General features: G+C 24.0%; 2 protein-coding genes across 2 annotated transcripts; both read left to right on the top strand.

Annotated features, from left to right (window-relative positions):
* The first annotated feature begins 5,726 nt into the window (after positions 1 to 5,726).
* F4817DRAFT_324247 (uncharacterized protein) lies at positions 5,727 to 7,334 on the top strand. The gene has a single exon (XM_049301617.1). It carries the CDS (start codon positions 6,374 to 6,376, stop codon positions 6,860 to 6,862), a length of 489 nt encoding a protein of 162 aa, XP_049163732.1. The 5' UTR covers positions 5,727 to 6,373; the 3' UTR covers positions 6,863 to 7,334.
* Positions 7,335 to 7,532: 198 nt separating this feature from the next.
* On the top strand, positions 7,533 to 9,045 carry F4817DRAFT_324246 (uncharacterized protein). Its single transcript, XM_049301616.1, has one exon. It carries the CDS (start codon positions 7,666 to 7,668, stop codon positions 8,920 to 8,922), a length of 1,257 nt encoding a protein of 418 aa, XP_049163731.1. The 5' UTR covers positions 7,533 to 7,665; the 3' UTR covers positions 8,923 to 9,045.
* Positions 9,046 to 9,629: the final 584 nt, after the last annotated feature.

The raw sequence follows: 9,629 nt of genomic DNA, 5'->3' as shown, positions 1-9,629 counted from the left end.
TATTTAATTTTTATATTATTTAATAATTAAAAATTAATAAAAAAAAATTAATTTATTTATAATTATAAAATATTATTATTTTTTTATTTTATTTATAATTTTTTTTTATTAAAATATTAAATATATGTTTAATAAAACGCATTTATTTAAAGGTTATAAATTAATAATAACACAGTTTTTTCGTTTTTTATTTACAATTTTTTATATTATAAAATATAAATAATTAAATAATATTAATTTCTTTATTTATTTTAATTTGTTTTCGTTATATATTTTATTAAAAATAACATTTATAAATTTTTTATTTTTAACATTTAATAAATATATTTATTTTACTTTATATTTATTTTATTAATTATTAATAAAATTAACGGTTATTTTTTCTTTTTTAAAAATATTAATAATTTTTTAATTATATTATAAATTATAATTTTTTACTATTTTAACTAACCTTTTATTAAATATTAATAATATATTACAATAATATATTCCGTTTTTAAATATTATTTTTAAAATATTATTAAATTTTTAAATTTTAAAATTAAAAACTTTTTTTCAAAATTTTAATTCTTTTTTTTTTATAATTTACTATAAATTTTTTATAATTATTATATTTAATAATAAAATATATAATATATAATTATTAATATTAAATTTTTTAATTAAAAAATTATTATTAATATTATTATTAAAAATAATAAATACTATTTAAACAACGTTTACTTTTTCTTAAATTATTATTATAAAACTATTTATTATAATTTTATTAATTATACTTATTTTTATTTTATAAAATATTATAATTTCTTTATCGCTTTAATTAATAAAAATAACTATATAAATAATATTTAATATATATATATTATATAATATTTTTAAAAATATAAATATAAATTTATAATTTTTTTTTTTAAAAGATTAACATATTATATTAATATTATTATTATTATTTTTAATAAAATAATAATTTTATAAATAATAATAATTTTATAATAAAAATTTATAAATATTTTTAAATAATTAATTATAAATTTCTTTTTTAAATAAATTTTTATTATTATTATTTTTTTAAGTTAATTAATAATTATATTTATATTTTTGCAAAATTTGATATTAAATAAAAGGTTTGGTTTTAAATTTTATTTGTATATTTATGCGTTAATTTATATGTAAATTAGTTTTTATTTTTTAAATTTTAGTTTTATAAATATTTTAATTATAAAACAGTTTTTTTTATTATTTTTATTATTTTTATTATTTTATTAATATTTAATATTATTTATAATTTATAAATCTTATAATTTTTAATAAAAAATTTAAACCAATTTATATTTATTATTTTATTTAAAGCTTTAAAATTTATATATATAGTTAATTTTATATTATTATTTATAATATTAATTTTAAAATATAAATATTTTTTTAATTTATTTTATAAATTTTTTTTTAATTTAATATTAATAATTTTAAGATTAAAAAAAATATTATAATATTTTTTATTTATAAAATTACTTATTAAATTCTTATTTAAATCATTTTTTTTTATTTTTTCTTTTAGTATAATTTCTTTTTTTTTATTAATGTTTATTAAATTGTTAAAATTTAATTTAAATAGTTTAAATAAAATGTATTTATTTGCGTATATATATTTAAAATAATTGAAATAAGTATTAAATAATTTGCTATATTTTTTACATATTTTCTTTACAATTTCCATATTATTATTATATTTGGGTAATAAAAAATAGTTTAAATTTATTTTAGATTTATTATTATTATTATATTTTTTTAATAAGAAATAATTTTATTATTTTAATTCTTTTTTTTTTATCTTATAGTTTAATTTATTTTGTTTAAAAAATATTTTATATTTTAAAAAGTTTTTACCGTTTTTATTTTTTTATTTAATTTAATAACGCTAATATTGTTATTTTCCAAATTTTTTAAATTTGTTATAATAGTTTTTTTATTAATTGTAATTATATAAGTTACTTTTATAACCGTTATTATTATTATAACGTTTATTGTTATAATAATTGTTTTGGTTTTTACTGCAATAATATCCTTTGTTATAATAATAACCGTTATTTCGATAATTATTATATCGGTATTTGTTGTTATTACGGTTATTATTTTTTTTAATTTTGCTTTTATTATTATTTTTACGGTTATTTTTACATTTAAATTGTTAAAATATATTGTTGTTATTATTATTATTATTAATTTTAAATATATTATTTGTTAATAATTTTTTTGCGTTATTATTAATTTTTAAATTTTTAATATAATTATTTAATATTATTTTAAATTTAACTTTTTTACTTTTATTAATTATATTGTTTTTTTATTTATTAGTTTATTTAACGATATGTTTAATATATTTGTCGATATTAATATAGTTAAATAAATTAAATATTATATATTAAAAATTGGAATTAAGATTATGATATAATTGTTTTATTTATTAAATTTTATTGTTTATTTAAAATGTTTAATAAATTTATATAAATTTTATAGTTTAATTTTAAATTAATATTTTATTAAAAGCATTTTATACAATATATTTTAATATTTGTAATATTTTTTATATTTTGTTAAAAGTTATTTTAAATTTATTAAAAAATTTGTTTAAAGTATATTTATTATTTATAAACATTACGTTTTAGTTAATTTGCAAAAGTATTTTAATATATTAATTTTAGGTTTTTCTTTAATATAATTTATATATATAATTAATAATAGTTTTTTTATAAGTTTTATTTATTTTTACTTATTACATTACATTAATAAATAGGTTTATATTATAAAAAGTAATATTTTTTCCAATAATAATTATATTTTTTATTTTATATAATTTATTTAAATTAAAGTAAAATACTTTTATATTTTTTATTTTAAAACTATTTAATTAAAATTTTTATTTAATTATAACTCGTTATTTACGTTAATTATTACATATTTTTATAAAAGATTTATTAATTATAATTGGTATTAAATTAAAGTTTATTTAAAATATAATAACTTATTTAACGATTTATTATTATCTTTTTTCGTTAACGTTTAATAATGTTAATAAAGTAAATGGTTAGTTTTAACTTTTGCCATTATTACCGTTTAATCTTATATTCCCCATTATATCGTATATAAATAAAAACGGTAATATAATTAGTAAATTATAATGTAATAAAATTAATAAGTTAATTTAATTTAATTAATTTAGTTATAATAATAATTGAAAAGATTAATTTTTATTAAATATTATGGTTTTTTAATTAAATGTTTTTTAACAATACGTTTAATATAATTGTTATGTTTTGGTTTTTGGTAAAGTTAAAGGTTTTGATAAAATTTTATTTTATAAATTTTATAATAATTATTATTTTTAAATTTATATTTGTTTAATTAATTTTAATAATATATTTATTAATATCAATTAGTTTATAAGTTATAATATTTGTAATATATAAGATTATTTATTAATGTTATTAAATGATTTATTTAGTAAAAATATATTATATATATATATTATAAATAATGTTAAATTATTAATTAATACCGTAACAAAGTTAATAATTAATAATGTAAAAAATGTTATTATTATTAATAAAAGTTTAACAATTGGTTTAATATTTTTTTTGTTGTTATTTTAAAAAATTGTTATAAATATAAATTTAATTAATAATGTTATTATTTAAAGTAATATTTATATTAAAATCGGTAATTATTATATTAATATATATAATTTTAAAAGTTTTTATAATTAAAAGTTATTTTTTAATTAATATTTAAAGTTAAGTAAAATTGTTTATAATTTTACCGGTATTAATTTAATAACTTAAAATTATATTTATAAATTAATTAAGTTTTATAAAAGTTAAAATATTTTTATAAAAGATAATAAAATTGTTTTTAATGGGGATATGATTTTGGTTAATTATATTAAGATTTTTGGTATTAATAATAAGATTTTTAATAATAACAATAAGATTTTTAATATTAATTATAAGATTTTTATTAACGGTAATGGTATTATTAATGGTGTTAAAACTTTTGGTAATAATAATAATGTTTTAATTAATAATATAATCGGTTTATTTGTTAATATTAATATTATGTTTAATATATAATTTTATATAAAATTAAATGTTTTACAAAACTTATATAAATTGATAATTTATTTAAGATTATAATTTTTTAAAAGTTTAATAAAATTTTATATTTAACAACTTTATGAAAATTGTTAAAAATATTATTATTTAAAATATTAAAGGTTTTTTACGTATAAAAAAATTTATTATATATTATTTTATAATAATTTTTGTATTGTTAAAAAAGATAAATTTTCTTTTAAAAAAGTTGTTATTTTAAAAACGTTATTTATATTTTTATTTATTCTTTAGTTAAAGTATAAGGTAATTAAAATAAGATTTATGTAAAAAATATTTAAAATCTTTAAAAAAGTTACTTAAAATCTTTGGGAAAATATGGTATATTTTCTTAATTTAATTAAAAAGTTAATTTAAAAGTTAATTTAATTAAAATAAAAAAACTGTATAAAAAAAGTAAAAATAATATAAAAATAAATTAATTTTAATTTTAATTAAAAATTTAATTAAAAATAATTAATAATTATATAAATATAAGTTGTAAAATTTAAAAGTATTAAAAAATTTGAAAATATTGTTTAATAAATGATTATATTATATTTTATTATTTTTTAATTATTTAATAAAATTATAATATATTTTTAATAATATTAAAATATTATATAAAAGTTTTAACATTAATAATATAATTTTTAAAAAAGTAAGTTTAATAGTTTTTTATGTTTTAACCGTTATAATAAACAAATTTAAAAAATAATAAAAGAAAAAATAAAAAAATGATATAATATTTTTTATTAAATGTAAAGTATTATATTAATGGTTTAAAAACTATTCGTTAAAATGGAATTATTAATTGTAAAATCTTATTTAATTTAAAATTTAATAAATTAAAAAAAAAAAAAAAAAATCTTTTTTATGGGTTATTTTAATGATGTAATTAACGTATAAATAAAATAAATATAGTAATTTATTTAATAATTTATATAAATTATTATAATAATAATATTTATTAAAAATATATTATAAACTTTAAATCATTAAAATTAAAGTTATTTTATACGTTATTATAATATATTAAATTATTGTAAATATAATGTTTAATTTTTTTATTATTAATAAAACCGTTAAAGACCCTTGCAATATAATACAGCCTTAAACCAGATATTTTCGAATGCTTTGCCCGTAACCCACAGGTACAAACACACGGACCACGCGTTGCGTGGCGCCTGTGGCAAAGCAGGCGGGCGAAACCCGCCTCGAAAATATCGGGTCTAAGGTCACCTGAGATAACATTTAAGAGCAGGTGATACTAAATCTGACAAGCTTCCGGACATGATCGATAGAATAATTCTTAGAAGTTATATGCATTTTCCCATGTGGCATGTTTCAGGGTCGTAGCAAGATTAACCAAGCCGGTTTCAAACTTACAGTACATACGTACCTCATCGCTTCGGTACATCTCCATAAATCTAGTTTAAAGTTTGTTTTAACCCTTCAATTCAACCAATCATATTCCATGTGCTACCAGATTCGACAGGAGGATCCTTGTTCGGACTCCTACCTGCATGTACGAAGTACATATGTAGACCCCTATTAATATCTGAGGACGGCCGATGAAGCGGGAAACGGGGCTGAGCTGAATTGAATTTAGTAAATCGGATTCATGTCCCGCTTCTTTACAGCACAGCGCGACCCCTAAACCATCCGTTATGGGAAGGTATCGGACTCAAATCTGGACTATCCCTGACGATCTATCCGAAGCGTAGCAAAAATATGAAAATTGTGTGCCCGAACATATTTTCGTCTCAACATGAAGAGCGAAGGGACCAATTGGCTCTTGAATTCTCCCCTTTCGGCTGTATGCCGTGGCAATGCCTTGGGGGGATAACACGAATTGAAGCCGGGTGTGGAATAGAACAGCCTGAGATCTGGATACCGAACACCTCGTACTAGGCTTTAATATGTAAGTAATACTTACTAAGTATTTCCAACGATGGATCTGATACGAGAATACACCACGTATGTTAGCGTTCTATCCGACATTTACTCTCCCCAGTTTCAGGTGGGCCATGGGACCAGACCGCTATCCTAGGTATATTAAGATTACCCGTAGAAATAGACCCCTTAAGCTGGTCGCCATATAGATACCGTTCCCCAGATTCTACAACGGCTACGCCCATCTCTTTTTGCCCTGAAAAAAGAGAAATATACACTCGCTGAATAGAACGATATCCGAATTTAATCGTTAACTGCGATCAAAATCGACCATGAAGTTCACACTACCGTTCGAGCTTGGTATGCTTGCCTCGAGCATATTCGCCTCAAATACGACCACCGTATCTCCGTCCGTCTACATACTAAGCACGTCGCCGCCTGCAACAGTCGCTCTCAGTAAAGCCTTGGACACATTAGGATATAGTCGTTTAGACCTCGAATCAGACATACTGAACCAGGCGACGCTATTAAACACCTATGTCGAAGTAACGTCGAACATGCAGCTGGCAGAGATCGCTCGATCACAACCCGACGCCAAGTTCATATTACCCCGAGGCAGTCGACGTATAGGGGAAGAAGATTACGTGCTTTCAGCTCGGAATTTCTTCTCCAAGGAGAAGCGCTCTCGCAAATTTTTAGAGCTGGATGTGCTTGCGCTGAAGGCGAGTTCGCAGGCGGAGAACTGGGTCCAGCTGTGCGACTTCTTAGGCATGGGATACAGCGTGGTGGAACGACTAGGCTTATGGCACTTCCCGAAATAAAGGCCACGGTCTATACCTACCTACATAAAAGGAAGAAGCTCTAAAAACGATAGATTGTAGAGTCGACTATAAACGTCGCTCCAATATTCGGGCACCTATATATCAGGTCTGAACGTATGAGTCGTTTAAAAATGGCGAGGGGGCGAGGGAAACGCGATGATTACGAGTAGACGGGAGGATAGGCGCGAGATGGAGACATTTTGCGACTCTACTGCAAGAAGAGGAAGAAAGAATAACACCACGCTAGCCAGCATTGATCTAGCAGGTGGCTTATACCGAATGAGCAGCAGTACATGCTCCGGGCTTTAGAGTTTATTAGTATTGAATATATTGAATAGGTACTCACAAGACTATTTTAGATACCATGTACTATTGAGAGTCGGGAATCCAGCTGTGTTCTAATGATTGAGTATGGTCATCATTACGAGCATATTACTGGCGATGAATATTTTAAACGGTTGTCTAAGTGCCCTCTTATATCTGTTTAAATCTATAGTTGAAGCTATTGACTGATACAACTGCACGTGTATAACGCTACTGGATTTACTACGTCATATATGTATTTATAGTCGGTGTCTCAACGGGGAATTGGATAGAAGGTACGGGCGAGGAAAGTACGGTGACACTACTAAATAAAGGCTATTTAGACCCGAGTCTTAGACTTAACCTAGGACATTACAACTTTACAACTACAACCATAACTTCTAATCGAAATTTTCATCTCTAGCATGTTTGTTTTCTCTTCCTACAAGGACTATCACGGTGGGGAAACGGATGTTTTCCGTATACATACCTCTCAGTAAATGCATAAAGAGCATAATATTCTGACAGACAGTGAGAATATTGATAGAAATCTTCATTTAATAACTTCAACATATAAAAACCTTGCAAGATGCGGTAGAGATGAACTTAACCCAAAAATGTCATCCTCGTCCCGGAGATATCACCACAAGAGCCGGGCCGGATGTACCACATGCAAAGCCAAAAAGGTAAAATGCAACGAGAAGCAACCGTGCTCCTACTGCGCCAAGAGACAACTTCCGTGTAGCTTAGTGCCAGCGTCGTTACCCGGGAGTAGTAGACCGGACTCAAATACGCCGGAAGTGGTCGTCCGGTCTTACGAGGAGCCGTCGTTCACCTTTACCGACTTCGGTCTATATCAACACTTTATCAAGTCTACGTCTATCGCGCAGGCCGATGATAGCGCTTCGATAGCAGTCTGGCGAGAGTTTATTCCTGATCTCGCGACGCGGCATCCTTATCTTCTTCATGAGATCCTCGCGGTCGCGGCGCTGCACCTCCGATCTGCTACTCCGGAACACGCGAAATTTCTAGAGCGCGTAGCTACCGAGCATCAGGCTAGAGCTATTCCCCTATTTCGGGAGGCCCTGGCTGCTAGTTCGGCGGAGACGGCCCTCCCGCTGTTTGCTTGCTCGTGCTTGTTTATACCGTACCACTTCGCTGCCGCAAAGGACGCCTTGTCACTACTTTTCAATGAGGAGACCGGGTCTCTAGCCGAATGGCTGGTTTTAATCCATGGAACTGCGGCGGTCACCGTGGAGCACGGTCCTACTATTATGAAATCCCCTCTACGTGTGCTTCTGGGAGATCTATCCACACCTAAACCCGAAGAACTGAGTGATGGGCCTACAGACGCGAGGCTTCTCGGTTTGGGCGAGGAACTCCCTATCGCGCCCGAGCATAAAGAAGCATACGCGCAGGTCATGTACAAGCTTCGTCTGAGTTTCTACCTGTCAGATCAAGCGGACACGGCGCTTAATCGGAAGAATGCTGCTCTTAGGTTCCCGCCTTTTATGAATCAGCAGCGGATTGGGGATGATCTCGCTGCAAGAAATCCGGCGGCGCTTATCATAATGGCTTTCTGGTGTGTTTTGCTGCACCGGGTGGAGGATAGGTGGTGGCTTAAGGAAAGGGTCAAACCGCTGCTAATAAAGATTGAGGAGTTGGTACCGCCGGAGTATAGATATCTTATGACTTGGCCTATGGAGGAAGTGGGAATTTACTCGAAATCTAATACGGAGGTTTTGGTTGCAAGGTAAGTGATAAGATAGATGTAGATGGATAATTTGAATATTAAAAGGTATAGAAGTTTAATGCAAACGATGGGCAACTGCTCTGCTCTTGCTGAGAGATAGATAGGTACCTAGGTACGTATACCGTATTTTCTTATGTCATTCAGACTGTCAGACTGTGCTACTAGTTAAATTTAGCAGCTATCACAACCAAGAAGAGAATAGTCCCACAGTGTGGCAAAACTAGTTGTTTTCATGATATTCCGTATATTACTTTACCGCCATTAAAGGGGTATAAGGAACGATATATATACAGTATATATATTATTTAAAAAATTAAACCGTTTTAATTTATAAAAGGAAAAGTTTTAATTATAATTTTTAAACGTTAAGTTTAATTAAATAGTTTAAAAAATTATAAACGTATTAAAAAAAAAACGTTAAATTAAAATAAACCGTTTATATAATAAATTATGTTTATATTATATAAATACGGTTTATTATAATTAAACGGTTTAAAAATTTAAACGGTTTAAAATTTTAAACCGTTTATATAATATATAAATATATATAACAAAAAAAAGGTATAATATTATATTAATTATATAATATTATATTTTTATTTTTTATTTATTTTTATTTATTATATATTTATTTTTTATTTAAATGTTATAGTTATAAAATTATAAAAATTTTTTTTTTTAATTAATTAAATTACGGGCATTATTTAAATA

This window comes from Daldinia loculata (genome assembly GCF_022478755.1).
Source record: "Daldinia loculata strain CBS 113971 unplaced genomic scaffold F4817scaffold_2, whole genome shotgun sequence".
Taxonomy (NCBI): Eukaryota; Fungi; Ascomycota; class Sordariomycetes; order Xylariales; family Hypoxylaceae; genus Daldinia; species Daldinia loculata.
Note: the sequence above shows the minus strand (reverse complement) of the source record. Positions and strands in the feature narration are given on the sequence as shown.

What these genes read in the sequence shown, in the direction of transcription:
- F4817DRAFT_324247 (XM_049301617.1), top strand. Translation starts at nt 6,374, where the DNA reads ATGAAGTTCACACTACCGTTCGAGCTTGGTATGCTTGCCTCGAGCATA.
- F4817DRAFT_324246 (XM_049301616.1), top strand. Translation starts at nt 7,666, where the DNA reads ATGCATAAAGAGCATAATATTCTGACAGACAGTGAGAATATTGATAGA.